General features: G+C 43.5%; 1 protein-coding gene across 2 annotated transcripts in view; it reads right to left on the bottom strand.

Annotated features, from left to right (window-relative positions):
- Positions 1–20,518, bottom strand: part of LOC132402922 (protein transport protein Sec23B) — a 71,372-nt gene extending 50,854 nt beyond the window's left edge. Inside the window, exons 1-2 of one of the 2 annotated variants that reach the window (XM_059986035.1) lie at positions 20,409–20,518; positions 4,302–4,537 (exon numbers count right to left, since the gene is read on the bottom strand). In XM_059986035.1, coding sequence (XP_059842018.1) covers positions 4,302–4,522 — 221 coding nt within the window. In that variant the 5' untranslated portion in view covers positions 4,523–4,537; positions 20,409–20,518. Of the gene's footprint in view, positions 1–4,301; positions 4,538–5,464; positions 5,487–20,408 lie in introns of those variants that run through there. The other variant, XM_059986036.1, reaches the window with a different exon arrangement.
- Positions 20,519–25,800: the final 5,282 nt, after the last annotated feature.

Below are 25,800 nucleotides of genomic sequence, written 5' to 3' on the forward strand. Positions count from 1 at the left end.
ATCTATTGGCATCACTCTGGTTAGCCTGGGCTTCCAACTTGGCTTGATATTGCCTCTTGGCACCCTTCATGGTTTTCCGGAGTTCACGTCTAGATTCCATGTAGCGACTGGTATCCCTGGATCAAAAAGCCACAGCTCTAGCCTTCAAAAGGGACTGGAACTCTCTGGTTAGGGAATACCCGGATCGTCTTGCGAGACACACAGTCCTCTGTGCATTTCCAGATAAAGTCCGAGATAGCTGAGGCATACTCATCGAGGTTAGCTGCTGAGTCCTTGAATACTAACCGATTCAAAGCAGTCACGGTGGACTTCATCCGTTTCCTCTGTCCAACGCAACACCACTTTTGACACCGTGACCTCACGCTTCAGTTTCTGATTGTAAGCCGGGAGAAGGAGTACCGATGGTTCGATTTTCCGAAGTGAGGTTGTGGGACGGAACGGTAGGCATCCTTGACTACCGTGTAGCAGTGGTCAAGTATATTTGGGCCTCTAGTGGAGCAGGAGACATGTTGGTATAACTTTGGCAGCGCCTTTCTGAGGTTGGCCTGGTTAAAAGTCCCCGGCTGTAATGAGCAAAGCCTCCAGATACCTGGTCTCAATTTCACTGATGTTGGTATACAGTGTATTCACAGCACACTCCATGTCCGCCTGGGGGGGGGGGAATATAGACCGCTGTCAGTATGACCGAGGTGAATTCCCATGGCAGATAATAGGGACGACACTTCACCAACAGGTGTTCCAAGTCCGGGCTGCAAGAGCTTGTCAGTGCCACTGTGTCCGAGCACCACGCAGTGTTGATCAGTAGGCAGACACCACCTCCCCAATCTTGCCTGAAGACGCCATTGGTCCATCCGATGGATCGAAAATCTCTCCAGTCGGATGGCACAGTCGGGGGTGGCAGGGGAGAGCCAGGTCTCTGTGAAACAGAATACACAGCAGTTCTGCATCTCCCTGCAGTAGATGAGTCTCCCTTTAAGACCATCCACCTTGTTCCCTATGGCTTGCACATTAGCTAGTAGGATGGTGGACAGAGGGACCCTAAAGCCCCTCAGCTTCAATCTGACCAGCAGCCCAGAACCCACGCTTCTTCAGTAAATAGTACATCTTTCCAGGTTTCCATCGATGGAGTGTGTTGTTGGCAGCCGTTTGATCAGCGGGTCACGTTGTCGGGCGCTCCGGGTTGGGCTGAGTGATGGGGGAGGCTCAGCTGCCACTTCCAGCTGCCAGGGGCCTGGGCTGTCAATGGGCCAGGCCCCGAAGCTGACACAATCCTGGAGGGCCGGGCTGCCAGCTGAAACAAGTCCGTGAGTTGAGTCACAGTTGCGGAGGCCTCACTTCCGTGGTCGCTCCAGTGAAGCATCTGGGGTACCTTGAGATCTCCGACGTCATTTCTGTGTGGTCGTCTACTCCAGAGAGGTGCTGGTTGGAATGGTCCGCGTCTCTGGGAACATGGTGGGCCTTGGACCAGGCCTTGCTGATCAGGTCCAGGTGCGGTCTGGAGTTGAAGAAGCAATTCTGGCGCGTCGGTGATCTCCAGCTGGGTCAGTAGCTTCGCCAGGGTGTTGTTGATCTTGCTAGATGTAGCAGATTGGAGGTTTAGAAGGGTTTCTCAGATACAGGATAGTGTGGAGGGCAGTTTGCTTGGGAGAGCACGCGCAAAGTTGCCAGATACCGGCGCCATCATACTTCCATTAGATCCTCTAAATTCTTTGTTCTTCCAGAGGGATTTCAAGCTGCAACATTACGTAAAAGCGTGAAGCAAAACAGTAATTAAACTGGAACTTGAAAGACAAATCAAGGGAACAGTAAGCATGTGAAAATACAAGCTTTGAGTGTATAGTAGAGGGAAAAGGATGGCAAGGTGAGAGAACCTTGAATGTCAAGGGAAGTGATGAATTTAGTGAAAAAGAAAATGGAAAATGATGTACATTTTAGGAAGCTACAATCAAACAGAGCTTTTGAGGATTATAAAGAAGCCAGAAAAGAACTCAAGAAGGAAATTAGGGAAAACTAGAGGGGTATAAAAAGTCCTTGGCAAATTAGATTAAAGAAAATCCCAAGGCATTCTGTATATACATTAGGAGCATCAGGATAACTAGGGAGAAGGTAGAACCACTCGAGGATACAGGGGGAAACATTTGCTTGGGTGAACAGGATGTGGGTGAGTCCTAAATGAGCACTTTACATCAGTATTTACCAAGGAGTAGGATGTGGAGGATGTGGAGATCAGTGCCAAAGGGTAACTTCTTCAATCAGAGGGTCATTAAGAGTGAGGAATGAGCTGCTAGTGCCAGTGGTGCATGCAAGTTTGATCTCTACATTTAAAAGAAGTTTGGATAAGCAGATGAATGGCAGGGGTGGGAGAGTATAGTCCAGGTATAAAGTGATGGGACTAGGCAGTTTAAATGGTTTGGCGCAGATTAGATGGGCTGAGGGGCATTTTTCTGTGCAATATTTTTCTATACCTTTGTTCATAGGGTTGAAATGTCTAATACCAGAGGGAATGCATTTAAGGTGAGAGGGGCAAGTGTTTTTTTACACAGAGAGTACTGGGTGCCTTGAATGTGCTGCCTGGGTGGTGGTATAGGCAGATACATTAGAGACTTCTAAGAGACGTTTAGATAGGTACATGAATATGAAGAGAAATGGAAGAATATAAACATTGTGTAGGCAGAGGGGATTAGTTTTGTTGGGCATTAGATTACTAATTTATAAACAAGATATTCTGCAGATGTTGTAAAATTATTTGGCTTGGCACATCACTGTGGACTGAAGAGTCTGCTCCTGTGTTGCACTGATCTGTTAAGTCCCTTTCTTTTGCCACAAATGCTGTCTTACCTTATACTTTCTAGTTTAATTTCAGATTTCCAGCTTGTTTTTCCCCAGTTTGGCAAAGAATTTCAGACTGTTTAGTAAAGTGATTTTAAATAAAAGGGATGATTAACATATTTTGTCTTTTCCCATACAAAGGCATGTGCAAGCTGACTAGTCCCTGATTGCTTTCTTTCAAGCGATAGTTCTCACTATCTGCAGTCCATTAAGTTTACGCCTTTCCCTGTCTTCACCTGCTGAGGATAAACAGTGTCTATCAGCACACAATTCTGATTGCAAGGATTCCCTTATTTTCAAAATGAGATAAGTTTACAGAGGGTTTGTGTATTCCTCCCGTCATTTTCAGATTTGTATAACGGGAGCGATTATCATAGTAAGCATATCTCATAGTTACATCACATAAGTGAACCAGATACATGATTGTTTCCTACCTCTGAAGATGTGTGGCTGCTCAAACCGTATTAAGTATGGGAGCAATTTAATCAATATTAAAATCCTCATTTAAAAATAATGTAGTACTCCATACTCATTGCATTTTTAACAAAACTTTCCACTGATTATTAATTTTTTACATAGTTGAAATGACATAAGTTATTTTACTTAATGAAGATATTATCAAGTCAGTATCAAATATGCCAGAATAATGCAAATGAAATAGCATTCTTGCAATCACTGTTGCAATCGACTAGACAACATAAAATAATAGTTGGTAATGCAAGGAAACTAAATATTATCATATCAAATTATTTCAAGGAATCTGACAAGTAGGGTACACATAACTTTATTCAGAATCCAATTAAGGAAGCCCTTAATTTATATTAGAAATCACACTAAATGTTAAACAAACACTTAATAAATAATATCCTCTAATGTGCCAATAAAAGCATCTAGAATACAAGGATTCACTAAGATTGCACAGGAAGAGATGGAAGTTTTAATACAACAGGCCTGTGACAGGCTGAGCATCTAGCCTTGAATGATATTGTGAATCAATGGTGAAAAGTACGACACTATGTAACCACAGCAGATGAAATGGAGAAATGGGAAAAAGCACAGATCCAGTCAAACAAATGCTGCAATTCTTGTTTGTAATCTTATACACAGTCTTATATTATTGCCTCGTAATGTTCATTAAGTATAAGAATCTGCTGTATGTCTTCTGTAGAATCAGTAGAGTGTTTGGTAATGACCTCCATATGAACCCATTATCAGTTGGGGCTGTTTTATTATCAATACCACCTGGCAGTGTGACTTTCGTGAATACTTGATAAGGCCAACAATGAAACTTTACTGATTCAAGTTATTGCCGTTACTTTACTGACCATATATTGTACATACAATTAAGTTAACTCCAAATATAATCTTTAAAAATCTGATAAAGCAATTTAGACTATGACGAAAATTTGAAGAGTTTCATATTGTTAATGATGATCTTGCCCTAAGGTTGAAATGAAATTCAGATATCCTACCATAGTGGATTAAGGACAGCCCTGCAGGTAGCCCTACTGCACAGCACAGGTTCATATTGTATAGGTGGTAAGTCTGGGCGCTCTTTTAAAGGAGTGAACAGACAAGCTAAAGGAACCACCATACGCGTAGCCTCTAGTCGACTGGATGGCCACACATTCCAGCTGAATCGAATACCATCTCGTTCTTCATTTTGCTGAATGAATTCTAGATATGATGCCATGCTCACTGAAGAATTCTGTTAAAATAAGCAACAAATAAAAGTTAAGCAATCTAATCCCAATACATTATTTGAAAACATGAAATTACCATAAATTAAAATTTGCCCATTGCATTTTATAATGTATTTACACGACCAAATTCTTGATACAAACAGCAACCAACTTTAAGTTGGGTACTTCAAGAAACATTAAACCTATATTTAGTAAATCATACATTACACATTGCATTTTTCCTATCATTGTAAAACAACATAGCATTGAACCCTTGTATATTTCCCAGTATCTTAACCAAAACTTCGCAGTTTCCTCAGTTTGAAGTTTAAATCTCTTGATATAACTCCATTCCCTAATATTTTATGATAAAAAATGCATACATTAGACTCTGAAAGTAGTAAATTTTATGACAAATGGCTTCTTTTCAACAAAAACACAGGACACAAAGGCACAGAATATATACATCCCAAAGAGGAATAAGTATTCTAAAGGAAAGGTGACACAACCGTGGCCTACAAGAGATGTCAAAGCCAACATAAAAGCTAAAGAGTGGCCATATAATAGAGCAAAAATTAGTGGGAAGATAGATTGGGAAGCTTTCAAAAACCAACAGCAGGCACCTAAAGAAGTCATTAAGAAGGTAAAAGATGGAATATAAAAGTAAGCTAGCCAATAATATGAAAGAGGATGCCAAGTTTCTTCAGATTCACTGAGTGCAAAAAGAGAGCTAAGAGTGGAAATTGGACTGTTCGAAAACGACGCTGGAGAGGTAGAAATGGGGGATAACAAAATAGAAGACTAACTGAATAAATATTTGGCATCAGTCTTCGTTGTGGAAGATACTAGTAATGTGGTGGAAGTTCCAGGTGTCGGGTGAATGAAGTGTGTAAAGTTACCATAATGAGAGAGAAGGTTCTTGGGAAACAAATGTCTGAAGGTAGAAAAGTCACCTGAACCAGATGGTGTACACCTCAGAGTTCTGAAAGAGGTGACTGACGACGTCCTGGAGGCAGTAGTGATTCTTTCAAGAATCACTAGATTCTGGAATGGCTCTGGAAGACTAAAAATTGCAAATGTCACTGAACTCTCAAGAAGGAAGAGAGGCAGAAGAAAGGAAAGTACATGCCAGTTAGTCTGATCTCAGTGGCTGAGAAGATGTTGGAGTTGATTACTAAGGATGAGGTGTCAGGGTTCTTGGAGGCACATGGTAAAATAGGCAATAGTCAGCATGGGAAAATCTGACAAATATGTTCAAATTTTTTGAAGAAATAACAAAGAGGATAGACATAAGAGAATTGGTGTTGTGTTAATTGGACTTTCAGAAGGCCTTTGACAAGGTGCCACATATGAGGCTGCTTAACAAGCTACAAGCCCATGGTATTACAGGAAAGACTGTAGCATGGATAAAACAGTGGCTGATTGGTAGGAGGCAAAGAGTGGGAATAAAGGGAGCCTTTTCAAGTTGACTGCTGGTGACTAGCGGTGTTCCACAGGGGTCTGTGTTGGGTCCAATTCTTTTTATGTAATATGTCAATGATTTGATGATGGAATTGATAGCTTTGTTGCAAAGTTTGCAGACGATATGAAGACAGCTGGAAGTGCAGGTAGCTTTGAGGAAATAGAAAGGCTATAGAAGGACTCAGAAAGATTAGTAGATTGGGCAAAGAAATGGCAGATGGAACAGTGTTGGGAAATGTATGGTCAGGTACTTTAGTAGAGAAATGAAGGAGTTGACAATTTTTTAAATAAATAGAGAAAAAATGCAAAAAAAAAAGAGATGCAAAGAGACTTGGGAGTCCTCGTGCAGGATTCCCTAAAGGTTAAGCCTGTGGTGAGGAAGGCAAGTGCAACGTTAGCATTCATTTCAAGAGGACTAGAAGATAAAAGCAAGGACGTAATGCTGAAATTTTATAAAGCACTGGTGAGGCCTCACTTAACATTGTGAGCAAGTTTGGGCCCCTTAGAAACAACGTGCTGAAACTGGGGAGGGTTCAAAATAGGTTCAAGAACATTATTCCAGGATTGAATGGCATGTCATATGAAGAGCATTTGATGGCTCTGGGCCTATATTCACTAGAATTCAGAAGAATGACAGATGAACTTATTGAAACTAATCAAATGGTGAAAGGTCTTGAAACAGTGGATGTAGAGAGGATGGGAGGGTGAGAGGGTATATGACCCAGCCTCAGAATGGGGGGGGGGGGGTATTATTTTAGAATAGAGATGAGGTACTTCTTTAGTCAGAGAGTGGTGAACCTGTGGAATTCTTTGCCATTGGCAGGTGTGAAGGCCAAGTTTTTATGTACGTCTAAGTCAGAGGTTGATAGCTCTTGATTGGTCACGGCATGAAGGGATATGGGGTGAAAGTAGGAGATTGGGGTTGAGAGGAAAACTGGATCAGCCATGATGAAATGGGCCAAATGGCTAATTCTGCTCCTATATCTTGAAGCTTATTTTTAATTTTGGTTTATCTAAAATATTGATTTTCTATGTTACTAGGCATGTGGCATGTAAATTTGCTAGTTTAACTGAGTTACAGAATTACAATGAACCACATCTCTTTAGAAAAGAGCTATCTCTTTGCCAGTTAGCAAGGCAAGACATTGATAACAAAGCAGGCACTAATCTAGATTAACTGACTTTCACCAAAGCCAAAGGTGGCCTTTGCTGAAGTATATTAAATATTTTAAGGTGCAGCTTACTCCAGGATTCATGCCTATGCAACAAACTTTGCCATCACTACTATATTCACAGAGAAACACCCCTTCAGGCACCAACAATCATTCCACAATCAAAGTCACTTAGATCATATTTCCTCTCCATTCTGATGTTTTGGCAGAACAACTGAACCTCTTGACCATGTTTTCATGCTTTTATGCATTGAGTTCTACCAGATGATTGGCTGATTAGATATTTGTATTAACAAGCAGGTGTATAGGTGTACCTAATAAAATGGCCACTGAATGTATAACAATCAAAGCAATTGAGGCAGAAAGATTTTTTTCCCTGTAAAGAGATCAAGAACCAATAGAGATTATTAAAATATGAGAGCTGAGATGAAGATAGAAAATCTATTTCGTGGTCAAGTCAGAAACAAGGTGGTATAAATTTATGATTGTCTCTGACAGATAGATTTGTAAAGAAATTTGTTACACAGGGACAACTGAGAATGTGGCAATCTTTGCCACATAGAGTTGCTGAATGAGACTGCATTGATCAAATTAAACATACTTGAACAGGTTTCAGAGCGCTTCTTTGTTTCGTGGCTGCCTGGGGGAAGACAAATCTCAGAGGTATCTTCCCCCTTCCCACTCAGTCCTGAAGGTCACTCGACCCAAAATGTCAACTATCTATACATTTCCATAGAAATGACCTGACCTGACCATAGGTCCATAGCCTGACCTGCTGAGTTCATAAGAACATAAGAAATAGGAGCAGGAGTAGGCCATCTGGCCCATCCTGACTACTCGGCCTGCAATGTTGTCCGGCCCAGCCGCCCAATGGCGGTTAACTCTCTGCAGAGTCCTTCTTTTGTCTGCTGCTGTTACAAACAGTGGCAGCTCACCTGGGAAAGGGGTAACTTTCCTGGTCAGCGTTGTGTTGCATGCCTCAAAACATGCATGAAAGTTGTTTGAAGCATCAGGAAGGGAAGCATCACTGGTATACTTGACACTTATGCAGTCAGTAATGCCCTTGTTGCCCAGCCACATACGCTGGGGATCATTACCGGACAGGTATTCCTGAATTTCTTCTGAGAGTAGGTGGTCCTAGCTCTCTGGATACCCAAGACAAGGTTTCTTCTGGCTGCTCTGAGAGCTCTTCAGTCACAAACTTGAAGGCAGTGCCCCAGGCTTTTAGTAAGGAGTATACCTCAGAGTTCAGCCAGGGCTCCAGGCTGAACTGTGAGATGACCGTTCTTGAGGTTTACACACCTCCTGATGTAGCTGGTGACAGATTAGGCATATTCCTTGAGGTCTGTGTCTTCTTAATTTATGGCAGCCTCCTTGAGCATCTGCCATTCAGAACAGAATGATAGAGATTGCCTCATTAGGCCATAGTGATGGTCCTCTTGACTAGTTTCTCCATTTTCAGCAGAGAGCTGATGATACTGTAAAGCTCTCCCAGTGCATCCTTGTCATTCATGTTCAGGGAGATATAGACAGCAGTGATGAACACAACATTAAACTCTCTGAGCAGGTCATATGGTTGGCACTTTGCTGCCCCAGAAAAGTGACTGCTAACTACAGATAAGTTTCTGCACTAACCTTTGATAATGTACACACAAATTCCACCTTCTTTGGATTTCACCAACAGAGAGTTTCTGTCTGTGCAGAACAGAGACATCCCATCAAGTTGAAAAGCCAAGTCAGACATATTGTTGCTTAATCAATATTAAGATCAACAACACCCTGGCAAAGCTACTGATCCAGCTGGAGTTCACTGACAGGCCAGAATTGCTTCTTCAACTCCGGACCGCACCTGGACCCGATCAGCGAGACCTGGTCCAAGGTCCACCACGTTCCCAGAGACCCGCAGCCTGCTACCGTGTCGGAGCGCTTGGAGACGCGGCCCATTCTGACCAGCACCTCTCTGAAGCAAACAACCACACAGAAATGACATCGGAGACCTCAAGGTAACCCAGACACTTTCCCAGAGCGACCACCGTAGAGCCCCGTTAGTGGCCATCCACAGATGCCGGAAGTGAGGCCTCCGCAACCGTGACTCAGTTCACGGACTTGTTTCAGCCAGCAGCCTGGCCCTCTGGAATTAAGTGTCAGCTTCAGGGCCCGACCCGATTGACAGCCTAGGCCCCCGGCAGTTGGAAGTGGCAGCAGAACCTCCCCGTCACTCGGCCCGACCTGGAGCGCCCGATGACACGACCCGCCAATCGATCCCCGCGGGACACATCCACCAACCTCAAAGAGCTGCCAACAACACACTGCATTGATGAAAACCTTGAAAGATGTACTATTTACCGAGGAAGCGTGGGTAAAGAGCTGGGCTGCTGGTCAGATTGAAGCTGAGGGGCTTTAGGGTCCGTCTGTCCACCATCCTACTAGCTAATGTGCAAGCCATAGGGAACAAGGTGGATAATCTTAAAGGGAGACTCACCTACTGCAGGGAGATGCAGAACTGCTGTGTATTCTGTTTCACAGAGAGCTGGCTCTCCCTTGCCACCCCCGACTGTGCCATCCAACTAGAGAGATTTTCGAACCATCGGATGGACCGCACGGCATCTTTGGGCAAGACAAAGGGAGGTGGTGACTGCCTACTGATCAACACTGCGTGGTGCTCGGACACAGTGGCGCTGACAAACTCCTGCAGCCCGGACCTGGAACATCTGCTGGTGAAGTGTCGTCCCTGTTATCTGCCATGGGAATTCACCCCAGTCATACAGACAGCGGTCTACATTCCCCCCCCAGGCGGACGTGGAATGTGCTGTGAATACACTGTATGCCAACATCAGTGAACTTGAGACCAGGTATCTGGAGGCTTTGCTCATTACAGCCGGGACTTTAACCAGGCCAACCTCAGAAAAGCACTGCCAAAGTTATACCAACATGTCTCCTGCTCCACTAGAGGCCCGAATATACTTGACCACTGCTACTCAGCAGTCAAGGATGCCTACCATTCCATCCCACAACCTCACTTCGGAAAATCGAACCATCGGTACTCCTCCTCCCGGCTTACAATCAGAAACTGAAGCGTGAGGTCACGGTGTCCAAAGTGGTGTTGCGTTGGACAGAGGAAACGGATGAAGTCAACCGTGACTGCTTTGAATCGGTTAGTATTCAAGGACTCAGCAGCTAACCTCGATGAGTACGCCTCAGCTGTCACGGACTTTATCTGGAAATGCACAGAGGACTGTGTGTCTCGCAAGACGATCCGGGTATTCCCTACCCGGAAACCTTGGATGAGTTATGAGGTCCAGTCCCTTTTGAAGGCTAGAGCTGCGGCTTTTAGGTCCAGGGATACCAGTCACTATCTTGAAACTAGGCGTGAACTCCGGCAAGCCAATAAGGGTGCCAAGAGGCAATATCAAGCCAAGTTGGAAGCCCAGTCTAACCAGAGGGAAGCCAGTAGACTATGGCAGGTTCTAAATAATATCACTGGGCACAAAGAAAAGGCTGGGAATATCAATAACTGTAGCGCTTCTCTTCCTGACGAACTTAACGTATTCTACGCAACATTTGAACAGAAGAGGAGTGTCCAGCCCCCTCCGGATGAACTGGACCTGGTGGCATTGAGATTCATTGTCACCGAGGAAGAGGTTAGAAGAGCCTCCGGAAGATAAATCCAAGGAAGGCAATGGGCCCAGATGGCATCCCGGGACGGGTTCTCCGGGCCTGTGCAAGTGAGCTAGCTGGAGTGTTTGCTAATATCTTCCAACTGCTCCCTGCTTCAGTCTGAGATCCGCTCGTGTTTTAAGAAGGCAACAGAAATCCCGGTGTCGAAGAAAAGCAAGGTGGCATGCTTGAATGACTATCGACCTGTGGCTTTGACATCAATTGCTATGAAGTTCTTCAAGTGATTGGTTATGGCACACATCAACCTTAACCTACCGGTCAACCTCGACGCTTTGCAATTTGCCAATCAGAGCAACAGGTCAATGGCAGATGCCATCTCTCTGGCACTATATTCCTCCTTAGAACACCTGGAGAATAAAGACACATATGTAAGGCTCCTTTTCATTGACAACAGCTCTGCCTTTAATACCATCATTCCAAATAAACTGATTCCTAAGCTCCAGAACCTGGGTCTTAGCACTCAGATCTGCAGCTGGATCTTCAACTTCTTCACAGACAGGACCCAAGCTGTAAAAATAGGGGACAAGCTCTCCTCTACAATCACTCTGAGCACCGGTGCCACACAAGTTGTGTACTCAGCCCCCTGCTGTACTCACTGTACACCCATAATTGTGTAGCTAAGTTTCCATCGAAGTCAATATATAAGTTTGCTGATGACACCACAATTGTAGGCCGTATCTTGGATAATGATGAGTCTGAGTACAGAGAGGAAATTAAGAACCAGTGGCATGGTGCGAAGACAATAACCTATCCCTTAACATCAGCAAGACGAAGGAATTGGTTGTTGACTTCAGAAGGAGTAGCGGACCGCATGACCCCATCTACATCGGTGGAGCGCAGGTGGAACAGGTCAAAAGCCTTAAGTTCCTCGGGATGAATATCACAAATGACCTGACTTGGCCTAACCAAGCAGAGTCCACTGCCAAGAAGGCCCACCAGCGCCTTTACTTCCTGAGAAAGCTGAAGAAATTTGGACTGTCCCCTAAAACCCTCACTAATTTTTATAGATGCACCGTAGAAAGCATTCTTCTAGGGTTCATCACAACCTGATATGGAAGCTGTCCTGTCCAAGACCAGAAGAAGCTGCAGAAGATTGTGAACACAGCCCAGCACATCACACAAACCAATCTTCCATCCTTGGACTCACTTTACACCGCACACTGTCAGAGCAGTGCTGCCAGGATAATCAAGGACACAACCCACCCAGCCAACACACTTTTTGTCCCTCTTCCCTCTGGGAGAAGGTTCAGGAGCTTGAAAATTCGTACAGCCAGATTTGGGAACAGCGTCTTTCCAACTGTGGTAAGACTGCTGAACTGATCCTGACCAGGATCTGGGATGTACCTTCCAAATATCCAGACCTGACTTGCACTACCTTACTTTCCCTTTTCTATTTTTGAATTATGACTTATAATTTAAAATTTTATTATATTTACTTCTAATTGTACTTCAAGGGCGCGAAGCGCAGAATCAAATATTGCTGTGATGATTGTACGCTCTAGTATCAATTGTTTGGTGACAATAAAGTAATCGCATTTTGTTGAAAACCAGAATGCAGCAGTTTCTCATCTCTTTCAATGCGTTCATTCTCCATGTCAGTCAGTCCATTTATTTTCTAGTAAGCAGACATCGGTAAGGAAGAGTGATGGTATTGCTGGGTTCGCTCTCAGCCTAGCTGGTGGCCCGGCCCTGTTGCTACATTTCTGCTTCCCCTTACACCACCTACATCTGCTGCTAGGCCAGGTCATTATCGCCAGGTCTGGTATCCGTAGAATCCTCATCCTTTGAACTCTTAACTCCGATGCCAGCAGCTTCAAAGTAATTTTGTCTAAGTTCAGCAGCACTGTATTTGCAGAGCTTTGGACTACTGAAATCCCTGACTTCTATTCTTCTATTTTCTGATAGCTGTCTTAATTCTCTGACTACTAAACCGACACCAGTCAAAGTTAATTATACAAGTAAACTGGAGTCCTATACTGTTATCATGAAGGGTATGCCAATTTCATATTTAGATTAAAAAACTGAAAGGGGCCTGCTTCACAGTATGGCTATTGTATTGTGTGGAGCTTCCAACTGGGTGTGCAAGATTCCTCAACAGTTTTCTGAAAATCCTACAGAGAGAATCGCAGATAAGTTTTTTTTTGCCAGAAGCCAGTAGTGCACACAATGTCCACCAGAAATTCCAGGCCACTGGGTCTAACCGGGCCTTTGTGAAATCACATTGGAAGCAAGGTTTCACACGGCAATTTCAAATAAGACACCCTTGTTCCTACTGGAATAAGAGATTCAGATTTTAAAACATTTATCACATGTAGTTTGAAGCAGTGAAATGCATCATTTACATTAATAACCAAAACAAGATAAGGATGTACTGGGAGACGGGGGACGGGGGACGGGGGGGGGACCTCAAATGTTATCATACATTCTGGTGCCAACATAGCATGCCCACAACAAAACAACAACAACAGTAAAATAAGTTCCTTTCCTCCCATCCACCTACCCACCCACACAGACATTACTCCAACCTGAGGATAGCCTACAGGCTTCCAGCAGACTTGTGACAACGGGCTTTGACTTTGGGCTTCTGATTGTTCTTGGAGCTTCAATCTTCAGTATCGATCCCTGGATTAACTGCTGACATGACCCTGAACTCTGGACTCTCATGCCATTTGCTCTCAGACATACGATATTGGGACCCACTGACTTGCATCCTCGTGGTCTTTGTTCACAGCACATGCCAGTTTGGCGTCCATGGATGTCCCTTGTCATGCCACTTGTCATGTTCACATCACTGACCTTCGGGCAGGGAGCATACGCCAAGATTGCAGATGTCCATTGTCACAGGTCTACATCATTAGCCTTCGAGCAGAGTGGAAGCCTATATATACTCCAGATGTCCTTTGTCGCATGTCCACGTCGCTGGCTTTCAAACATGGAGCAGAGGCTGAGATTGGTGATGTCCATCATCACAGGTCCATATCATTAGTGTTCGAGCACAGAGTAGATGCCTATATTCCAGATGTCCTTTGTCGCTGGCCTCCGAGCATAGAATGGAGTTTTAGATTGCAGACACAGATCCACATCATTCGTCTTCGAGCGCAAAGTGGAAGCCTATGTTCCAAATGTCCTTTGTCCCACACCGCTGGTCCTTGAGTGTGGAGTGGCGGCCTAGGTTGCAGATGTTTGTCATCGTAAGTCCACGTTGCTGGCCTATGCACAAGAGGTGGGGATCTAGACTCTGGCCTGACCTCTGACCTCTCCACATTCCTGTCCCTAACCCTAATCTGACCCCTAACTTCCCTCTCTAAAATCATTCCAATGAACTTGAAAAAACAACTGTGTCAAAGCCACAACCTTGCCGGAGATCACAGCATGGTGCCATCTTGACCGGAATTTATGTCCCATTCAACAAAGCATCCCTAAATAGAAAATTAGTAACAAATTTTCCATGGGCCAACTCCCAGATCATGCCTTATTGCTGCTTCTGATAAACATTCCATGATCAATCCCACTCCTATTACTTTTTGCAACCACCTGCAAAAATTCCCTTCATATATTCATTTAACATTACTATAAAATCTGCATCCATCATCGTCCAGGCAGTGCATTACAGATAAGAAAAATTAAGTGTATAAAAAAGTTACAGATATTGCTCTGAGTTTTTTGCTAATTATATTGAAAAATTGGTATTCAACACTGACCAATGCATTACTGGCACCACCCTACCTGCCAATCAAGGACAGATATCGGAAATGTGCCAGGTAAGGGCCAGTGACATCCTGATGGACCCCACCCACCCTGCTCATGGACAGTTTGTTCCACTCCCATCAGGGAGAAAGCTACATAGCATCTATCACAGACTCAAAAACAGATATTTTCCCAAAGCGGTAAGGCTGATCGACACGTCCACCCGCCATCCCAACCCTTCCCATACCCCACCACCACTACTTTATCCTTTTCTGTCAGAGTCACCTTACGTACAGACACTTGGGTCTTGCGTCACTTTATGGTCATACAATCAATGTACATAAGCTATCTTATGTAGTTAAATTTGTTGTATTATTTTATCATTGTGTCCTTTATCAAAATGAGTTTATTTGTGCTGCATCAGATCCAGAGTAACAATTATTTCATTCTCCTCTAATCATGTGTATTGGAAATGTTATTGGATGGCATCCGTTAGTCTCACAAGACCTTGGATCTGTGCCTGGAAAGTCTCGCTCCAGTCTGTGTTGGTAGAGCAGCATCGGTTGTGGCTTTAGAGGCCCACATGGGAGTGACAGTCTCGGCTGCAGCGAATGTACTTGAAGGCGCTGTCCTCTGATGTTGTCTTGGCGCTGTTTTTTTTGGCGAGTGCACTTTTATTCAGCAGAAATGACATTAAACAATCTTGAACACCTTGTACATGTTGAACATTTGCTGGTTACTAACCCTTTTGTCACAAAGAACTGTTTCTTTTTGATTTTTGTATTTAAACCTGTTTTAATTTTGAATAGCTTCATAAGATCTCTTAATTGCCTCTGCTCAAAGAAGAACAATTAATTTTCGCAAGTCCCTCACATACCTGCTCTCTCATCCATGATACAATTCTGCTAAGTCCCCTCTGTGCCTTCTCCAAGGTTTTGACATTCTCCCTAAATTGTGGTGTCCAGAAATGAACACAGCTCTCTGGCTCAAAATCGACTAGTAAGTCCTAGCCAAAGTGTTCAGGTACAATAGCAACATCTATCCGATGATGTGGAAAACTGCATCGGAATGTCCTCTTGACAAATCCAATCTACTTAATGCCCAGTTATCAGCAAAGCAATAGAAGTTGCTTTTGAGAGTGCTATCAAGCAGAACAAACTCAATAAAAACCTGCTCACCATTGCCCAATTGTGATTGCAAAAACCACTTAGTTTGAGACTGAGCACAAACTTCAACCATAGAAATGAATTCCAGAGGCAAAGTGAGGTGACTATCTTCACCATCAAGGAAACACATGTCTGAGTATAGATCCAAGAGCAGTCATGAAATTAAAGTGATGAGCATCGTGGGAAAAATACTCAACAGTTGCACTCCCGCATTTTACAAAAGTTAACGGCTGTGGCTGTTGGAACTCAATTGTCCCAGATAAGAGATTAACATCCAAGGATACACAATGCATCAAAAGGACAAGCAGGTAGGAAGAGGGGGGGGGGGTGGAGTGGTTTTGTTTGGAAAGAAAATTAAATCCTTAGGAAGAAGTGACATAAGATCAAGAGATGTAGAATCCTTGTGGAAAAAGTTGAGAAACTACAAGGATAAGAAAACATTGATGGGAGTTATATACAGGCCTCCAAACAACAGTCAGGATATGGAGTATACATTACAATAGGAGATGGAAAAAGCATGTAGAAAGGGTAATGTTACAATGGTCGTGAAGAAAGTCAATATGCAGGTAGATTGGGAAGACCAGGTTGATGCTGGATCCTGATAGGGAATTTGTACCATGCCTACGAGATGGCTTTTTAGAGCAGCCTGTGGTGAGGAACAAGGTATTTCTGGATTGGGTGATATGTAATCAACCAGATTTGATTAAGCGGCTAAAGGTAAAGGAACTCTTAGGAGACGGTAATCATAATATGATAAAATTCACACTGCAGTTTGAGAGCGTGAAGATAAAGTTAGATGTATAAGTATTAACGTGGAGTAAAAGGAATTACAGAAGCATGAGGGAGGCTGACCAAAGTTGATTGGAAGAGAACACTAGCAAAGGTGATGGTAGAGCAATGAATATAGTTTCTGAGAATAAGTTGAAAGATGTGGGAATTGATTCATCTCACAGGACAGAGGATGAGGCAACCGTCACCAATAAGGAAGGTCAAACACAGCATAAAAACAAAAGAGTGGGCATAAAATTCAAATAAAATCAGTGAGAAGCTAGAGAGTTTTAGGTGGAAGATACCAGTAGCACGACAGAAAATCCAGAGTGTTGGGGACAGAAGTGACCGTAGTCACAAAAGGTGCTTGAGAAGCTCAAAATTCAGAAGGTAAATAAGTCATCTGGACCAGAGGAACTTCACTTCAGGGTTTCAGAAGAGGTAGCTGAAGAATTGAATTGAGTTGACTTTATTTCTTCCATCCTTCATATACATGAGTAAAAATATTTACGTTATGTATCCATCTAAATGTGTAACTTATAATAATTTATAATCAATAGTATGTACAACAGGACATTCAATATAACATAAAAATACAATTGTATCAGCATGAATTAATCAGTCTGATGGCCTGGTGGAAGAAGCTGTCCCAGAGCCTGTTGGTCCTGGCTTTTATGCTGTGGTACCGTTTCCCGGATGGTAGCAGCTGGAACAGTTTGTGGTTGGGGTGACTCAGGTCCCCAATGATCCTTCGAGCCCTTTTTACACACCTGTCTTTGTAAATGCCCTGAATAGTGGGAAGTTTGCATCTACAGTGTCCGCACCACTCTCTGCAGAGTCCTGTGATTGAGGGAAGTACAGTTCCCATACCAGGCAGTGATGCAGCCTGTCAGGATGCTCTCAATTGTGCCCTGTAGAAAGTTCTGAGGATTTGGGGGCCCAATGAAAGAAGTGCTGTTCTGCCCTTTTCACCACACAGCCAGTATGTATAGACCATGTGAGATCCTCGGTGATGTGTATGCTGAGAAACTTAAAGCTGTTCACCCACTCAACCCCAGGGGCTCATCAGTATTGGCAACATCGAATTGAGCATAAAAAAGATTTAGCTCATCTGGGAAAGAGGCTGTGAGATTGGAAACTCCACTGTGTTTAGCTTTGAAGTCTGTGATGGCATGCAGACCTTGCCATGAGCTGCATGGGTTGTTGGTGGAGAACGTGGTAGTGTGGAATGTGGAATTAGTAGTGATCTTTCAAGAATCACTAGACACTCGAATGGTTCAAGAGGACTGGAAAATTGCCACTCTACTCTTTAAGAAGAGAGGGAGGCAAAAGACAGGAAAATATACACCAGTTAGCCTGACTTCAGTGGTTGGCAGGATAGAATCCACATTAATAAGGATGTGGTTTTGGGGTACTTGGAGGCACATGACAAATTAGACTTGGTTCAGCATGGCTTCCTTAAGGGGAAAGCTTGCCTGACAAATATGATGGAATTCTTTAAAGTAATTACAGGTAAGATAGAAAAAGGAGAGTAACTGGATGTTGTTTATTTGAATTTTCAGAAGACCTTTGACAAGGAGGCACACTTAAGGCTGCTAATGGTAAGATCCATAGTATTACAGGAAGGATACTAGCATGGACAAAAGATTGGCTGACTGGCAGGAAGCAAAGAGTGGGAATAAAGAGGCCTTTTCTGGTTGGCTGCCAGTGACTGGTGATGCTCTGCAGAGATTGGTATTCCGACTGCTTCTTATTACATTTTATGTCAATGATCTGGATGATGGATTGATGGATTTGTGACCAATACAAAGATAGGTGGAGGGACAGGTAGTGTTGAGGAAGCAAGGAGTCAGCAGATGGACATGAACTGATTAGGAGAATGGACAAAGAAATGGCAATTGGAATACTGTATAGGGAAGTGTATGGTCATGCACTTTGGTAGGAGTAACGGTATAGACTATTTACTAAACAAGGAGTGAATTCAGGAATTGGAGATGCAAGGGGACTGAGGAGTCCTAGTGCAAGATCCCTTAAAAGTTAACTTGCAGATTGAGTCAGTAGTAAGGAAGGCAAATGTAATGTCAGCATTCATTTCAAAAGGACGATACACTGATTGGGCTTATCTCAAATAATAACAAGGCAGCCTACAGAGAAGAAGTCATCACCTTGACTCAGTAGTGTCAAGAAAACAACCTCTCCCTCAATGCAGCAAAAACAAAGGAGCTGGTTGTGGACTACAGGAGGAATGGAGACAGGCTAACACCTACTGACATCAATGGATCTGGGATTGAGAGGGTGAACAGCTTTAAGTTCTTCGGCATAAACATCACTGAGGATCTCGCATGGTCTGTACATACTGGCTGTGTGATGAAAAAAGCACTTCCCTCTTTCACCTCAGACAGTTGAAGAAGTTTGGATGAGTCCCCAAATCCTGAGGAATTTCTACAGGTGCACAATTAAGAGCATCTTGACTGGCTCATCACTGCAGAGTGTGGTGCAGAGAGCCCAGTGCATCTATAGATGTGAACTTTCCACTATTCAGGATATTTACAGTGACAGATATGAAAAAAGGTCCTGAAAGATCAATGGGGACCTGAATCACCCTGACCACAAACTGTTCCAACTGCTACCATCCGGGAAATGGTACTGCAGCATAAAAGCCAAGACCAACAGGCTCCAGGACAGCTTCTTCCACCAGGCCTTCAGATTGATTAATTCACACTGATACAATTGTACTTCTATGCTATATTGACTGTCTTGTTGTATATCTTTACAAATTACTATAAATTGTCCACTCAGACGGAGATGTAACACCAAGATTTTTACCCCTCATGTATGTGAAAAATGTTAGAAATAGTCAATACAATTTAAAAAATTCAACAATATAAAAGCAAGGATGTATTGTTGAGCCGTAATAAGGCATTAATCAGACCACATTTGGACTATTGTGAGTAATATTAGGTCCCTTATTTAAGAAAGGATACATTGCATTGGAGAGAGTCCTGAGGTAGTTCACAAATATTATCCCGGCAATCAAAGGGTGAATGTATGAGAAGCGTTTGATGGCTCTGAGTTTGTACTCGCTGGAGTTTAGTAGAACTAGGCAGCATCTCACTGAACCCTTGAGTAAAAGTGACCATGAAGGCAAAGAGTTGAGAAGAAGAAGCTTGAGTCCCCTGACACAGTTAACTTCTGCTGGTTGTATATCTACACCTAAAATACAAGGGACACTCCTTTGATGATAACAACATTTTGGACAGGTGCTTTGAAAGTGGGGTTAAAGAAGCCATCGCTGAACAGAGGTAGCAGGGGAAAAAAACACCACCTATCAACTACTTATAGTGCAGTCCAAACCTCTCTACCCCAGCGTCTCCACTACAGTTCACACCTCTATTCATGTAAAGATCAAACTAATTACCTCTCATTACCTCTACGACTCTTAAAGACCCGCAAGTGATTGCTACAACTCAAGAGTTTATAAACCGGAATACTACCCACCATGGATCAGAACTGAAGAAGCCTCTCGGATGAGTGGCGAAACGCATTCCAGACAACACAGTAAGACCAGTTGCTTTGATTTACTACTGCTTGATCTACAATGACCTGGATGACTGAGAAACTGGACGCCCAGATCATCATTAAACCGGACGGTAATGGGGGTAATGGTGGCAGCACACCCCTCTCCCTCAGGAGGGAACTGGTGCGGACGGCCGTGAATGGAATTGAGGACTGTGCAATCTTGGGAAAACATCCCCGCTTCTGATCGCATAACAGAGGGACGATCATTGCTGAGTGAACCGACCCGGCCACACAGGCCGCGTGGAAATCGCGGGGCCCTGGAACGCAGCGGAGGCAAGCGAGAGCAGGTGACCGTCAGCCGTTGCTCAGGGGCCGCAACGGGCTGACCGGGGGGAAGGGAGATGGGGGTGAGGGGAGGATGGACACACGGAACGGAGACCACTTACCTGACGCGGCCCGACACCAACACCCCCGAGACCCCACGTCACCCGATGACGCCACTGGCCGGAAGTACAGCTCAGCACCGCCGGCTGACGCCACGTCACAGGCGGGGGGGGGGGGGGGAGGTGGCGAGTGGCCGGAAACTGTGTTGGTGTGGCAAGGGTTACCAGGGAAGCTGCATGAAAACGAACACTGGGAGGGGAGACCGGAATTTGAATAAGACTGGAAGCAGGGGGAATCGGGTTGTCAACTAGAAGAGGAGGTGGACGAGGGTGGTGTTGATCTCGGTTGCTGCAAAAACACGACACCCGATCCCCGCCACTTCTCTTCTGAAGAAAAAAAATCTCTGGATATCATAAAATCGGAACGTTTGTTTCATGGACAACCTTACTGCTATACTTAATGAAACAGAATTATGAGAAATTGGGTCACTGGAGAAGTAATTTGGAGGTCACTTTAGAAGAAGCAGTAGTTAATTTAGGGAAGTGTTTATATCACAAGAAGTAGATAGCTGGAGCAAAGATAACAAGATAAGCAACATGGTAGGAGAAAGACAAGACTATACATTAGAGCACCCAATATCAAAAAGAAGTGGGAAAATGGCTGTCAGGCAAACTAAAGCAACATACCAACTATAAAGCAGATAAGTACAAGGGGAAAGTCAGAACAAGAAATTGGGAGGAGGGGAGAATGAAGTAAAAGGTGGTGAGTGATAGCTGAAACAGGAGAGGAAGTGAAGTGAAGAGCTGGGAAGTTGGTGAAAGTGATAAAGGGCTGGAGAAAGAGGAATCCGATCAGAGAGGACAGAAGACCATGGAAGAAAGGGAAGAGCGTTGCGCATAGGTGCTTAGCAAGACGGTCTTCCAATCTATGTCGGGTCTCACCAATATACAGGAAGCCACACCAGGAGAACCTGATACAGCAGATGATTCCAACAGACTCACAGGTGAAGTGTCATCTGACCTGGAAGAACTGTTTGGGGCCCTGAATGGTAGTATGGGAAGAGGTGTAGGGGCAGGTGTGGCACTTATTCTGGTTGCAGTTGAGAGACCACTTCACCAAGAACCTACCAGAAAAAGTGGGATCACCTGGTGGCCACCCATTTCAATTCTACTTCCCATTCCGACATGTCAGTCCATGGCCTTTTCCAGGTTCAAAAAGCTCTAATGTTAATTTATTATCAACTCTGAAATTCTTGAATTCTCTGGGTAGCTATGGAATCAAGAAAGAAAAGAAAGCATGATCATCAACCGCCAAATCCCACCTCTCTGCAAAAGAAAAACTAACAAACATGGAACAGGCACATCAACCCCTAAATCCCTCCTGGACAAAAAAAAAGAACAGAACTGATCAGGCATATTGACTCCCAACTCCCTCTTCCTGCACAAAAAAACGAGCAAAATGGATCAGGCACATCGACTCCTAAATCCCTCTTCCTGCACAAAGAAATGAACAAATCAGATCAGGCACATCAAACCCCCCTCCCCAAAAGATGGTTTTATGATCTATCCAGAAGATTTCAACCAAAGAAGCGTTTTACTCAGGTTTAATAGACTAGGTTTGACTAGGTTTACTGTCACGATGAGGACACACTCAGGTTGGAGGAGCAACACCTTATATTCCGTCTGGGTAGCCTTCAACCTGATGGCATGAACATCGATTTCTCAAACTTCTGGTCATTCATGCCCCCCCCCCTTCACCATCCCCATTCCCTATTGTTGTTTCCCCTTCTCTCACCTTATTTCCTTACCTGCTCATCACCTCCCTCTGGTGCTCCTCCCACTTTCCCTTCTTCCATAGTCTTCTACCCTCTCCTATCAGATTCCACCTTCCCCAGCCCTTTATCTCATTCACCAATTGAGTTCCCAGCTCATTACTTCACCCCTCCCTCCTCCCAGTTTCACCTGTCACCTACCACCTTGTACTTCTTCCTCCCCCTCCCCCCCCACCACCACCTTCTTACTCTGACTCATCTTTTTCCCAGTACAGATAACAGAGAAGGGGGAGAAGGCCGGGAACTGGAGTTGAGGAGGAGAAAAGAAAAGGATCAGCCATGATTGAATAGCAGAGCAGACTTCATGGGCACAGATACAAAAAAGAGGGAAGAGATTTAAAATAAAGCTGAGAGGTAACTTCTTAATGCAGAGGGTAGTCAGTCCTTAGAATGTCTAGTTCTTTGGCTGTCCATTGATTTTTGATGATGACTGAGGCCTGGGCAAAGTTGTATGGAAGAACAGCAGTTGCCCATGCTGCAAGTCTCCCCTCTCCATGCCACTGATGTTGTCCAAGGGAAGGGCATTAGAACCCATACGGCTTGATACCAGTGTCGTCGCACAGCAAAGTGTGGTTAAGTGCCTTGCTCAAGGACACAACATGCAGCTTCAGCTGAGGCTCGAACTAGGCCTTCAGATCACTAGACCGACACCCTAACCACTTGACCACATGTCCTTAGAATGTACTGACAGAAGAAGTATTCAAGATATAATTGCAACATTTGAGGCATTTGAATAGACACATGAAGGGAAGGGGCTTGCAAGGTTATGGGCTGAATGCAGGCAACTGGGACTAGTAGAGAGAATGCCGTACTTTGCATACAACATTTTGGCTGAAGGATGTTTCTGTGCTGTTTTACTCCATGACTTGCTTTCCAGCACTAAATTTGTTTGTTTCAAATAGCCTTCTGAAATTCTACTGTAAATATGCAGTAGCTGCTCACTCTTACCTATTCCTTTGGATACCCCAGGAAAAGCTCCAAAAAGCTTTTTCATATATGATACCCCCTTCAAAAATTCATGTTCACTAATCTATTATTTCCCAAATGCCTCGTTGTCTAAATATTAGGTTTCAGCATTTCCCACTACTAAACGCAGGCTAAGTGATCTAGGTTCTCTCATTTTATTTCCATCCTTCCTTAAATTACATTTCCTGTTTCCAATCTGCGGAAGCTGTTATGGGCTCTGGAATTTTTCAAGATGTCAATCAGTGCATCCACTATCTCTATAATCACTTCTTTCAAAACCACAGGATGCAAACTATTAGGACTTCATCAGCATTCCATTAGTTCCATTAATTTTCCTAATACGAATATTTTATTAATGATTTGTTTCTTTGGGCTCCTGGCCTGCAGTCCTCCATTTATTTCTACAGTAATACAAATCTATAAAACATTAATAATGTTTGCAAGAATTGCCTATGGTCCTACAAGGAAACTTAAGAGATTTGATTATAAGAATCTGTGCCATGTTCTGCAGCAATTGAGAGTGTTTGATTACTATTCATCAATAGAGTAGAGACAGTATTGCTTAATCAGTTTGTGTTCCATGTCACGATCGATAAGAATGGAGATTCAAGTTCTTCAGCACTTGCTTCAAAACATGCCAGAACCCAGTTAAGTCTGGGTTTCAAATTGTGGTGCAATTACTTTTTTTATTTGATTGGATTATGTATTTTTGAACCTGTGTCGACTATTCAATTATGGCAAAAAATCCTTCTATGGACAAAATACTACAATGATGAATGGACCATTACCATTGGACACAGCTTTGGTGCTGCTGTAGCAAGAGGTAATTGCTTGTTAGAGGAGGAGAAGGAAGGTTTAATTAAGTAATGTTTTTCTGCTTATTGCCTGTTTTTCATTTTATGGTTGTGTAAAACATTTTAGTCCAGGAAGTGAGAGCCATGGCTATCCTACTTTCCTTTTATTATTGTTAAAAGTCAGATGTCAGAAATACTGGTGCAATTGGGCTGGTTGTGTTGAGTGGTTCTGAAAGGAACTGTCAACGTTCAACTGCTGTCTACCTTAGTGGAAAGGCTGTGAATTGGAGATGTTGTGGCGACCCACTTCCTAGTGCACTCGAACTGACTCACAAATAGCCAGCGCGCCGGCACAAAGGCCAGTCCCAAAAGGGCGCCAGGTCTGCTTCACCAACAAAGGGAAAAGCCTGCGGGGGATTGTGAGTACGTCCCCCTACAGCATCCGTGCCCGGAGAGGGCGGGATCAGGGAGGCTTTAAAGCAAGGCTGTGAAGTTCGAATAAAACCTCTTTTAACTGCAGTTTACCGACTCAGTGTCGTTATCTTAGCGCTGCGTGTAGCACACCACTACAATGTTGCATTTCAGATCCTTGTCACTTTGCATTTGTACTGGATTTCAAGAGGCCTCGTGGTACAGCCTGATCATTGTGGAATTATGTAGGGGAATCTGCCTCTCCCATCCTATGTCAGCCAGGCATGACGTGGAAGCACTGGCCCTTGGATTTCTGGCCTTGTACTTAGTAAGTTAAGATTTATTTTACTTTATGTTAATGTTTTAGTTTTTTTTAATTTTTAAATGTTTTCAATCCTTTTTATCTAAATTAATAGTTTTACAATGTTTCTGAATATTGGAGCCTTTTAAAAATTGTTTCAAAGCTGTGACAACTTTGATTAGAGATGAAGCTCTATCTCTAGCCTTGCTGTTAGGGTGTTCTGTGGGGAGCATCAATGGTACCTTTATTGGGGCTTTTTTGTTGTTGAGACCATGCTGGACACCTTACAAGTGTACAATGGTACACTTGGACAATGGAGGGGAATTGGTGGTATTGTGGTTAGCTTGTTCGCATTTTTGTGGACTGCAGTAGCAACCAGTTTTAAAATTAAAAGTAAATTTATTATCAAACTACATACAATATGTGACACTCTATACAACCCTGAGATTTTTTTTTTACAGGCATACACAGTAAATCCAAGAAATGCAATAGAATCAATGAAAGATTGCACCCAACAGGATGGACAAAACCAAGGTTAAAAAGACAACAAACTCTGCAAATACAAAATTATGTTTTAAAATAATAATAGTAATAAAGAAATAAGCAATCACTACAAAGAACACGAGATGAAAAGCCTTTTAAAGTGAGCCCATAGGTAATGGAGCAAGTGAAATTAAGTAAAATTATCCTCTTGGTCAAGAGCCTGATGGCTGAGGGGTAATAGCTGTTCCTGAACTTGGTGGTGTGTGTCCTGAGGCTCCTGTATCTTATCCCTGATGGCAGCAGTGAGAAGAGAGCATGGCCTGGGTGATGGGGTCCCTTGATGGGGATATTGCTTTCTTGTGACAACACTCCGTGTAGATATGCACAATGTTGGGAAGAGCTTTACCTGTAATGGATTGAGCCATATCTACTACTTTTTGTAGGATTTTCTGTTCCAGGGCATTGGGTTTTCCATACAAGGCCATGGTGCACCCAGTCAATAAATTCTCCATCATACATTTATAAAAGTTTGTTGAAGTTTTAGATGTCATGTCAAATGTTTGCAAACTTCTAAGGAAGTAGAGGCGCTACTGTGCATTCTTGAATTATGTAATTTCCCTGGGCCTTCTATAATGGAACTCCTAGAGCAATACTGTAAACAGTACTGG

This window comes from Hypanus sabinus, chromosome 12 (assembly GCF_030144855.1).
Source record: "Hypanus sabinus isolate sHypSab1 chromosome 12, sHypSab1.hap1, whole genome shotgun sequence".
Lineage (NCBI taxonomy): Eukaryota > Metazoa > Chordata > Chondrichthyes > Myliobatiformes > Dasyatidae > Hypanus > Hypanus sabinus.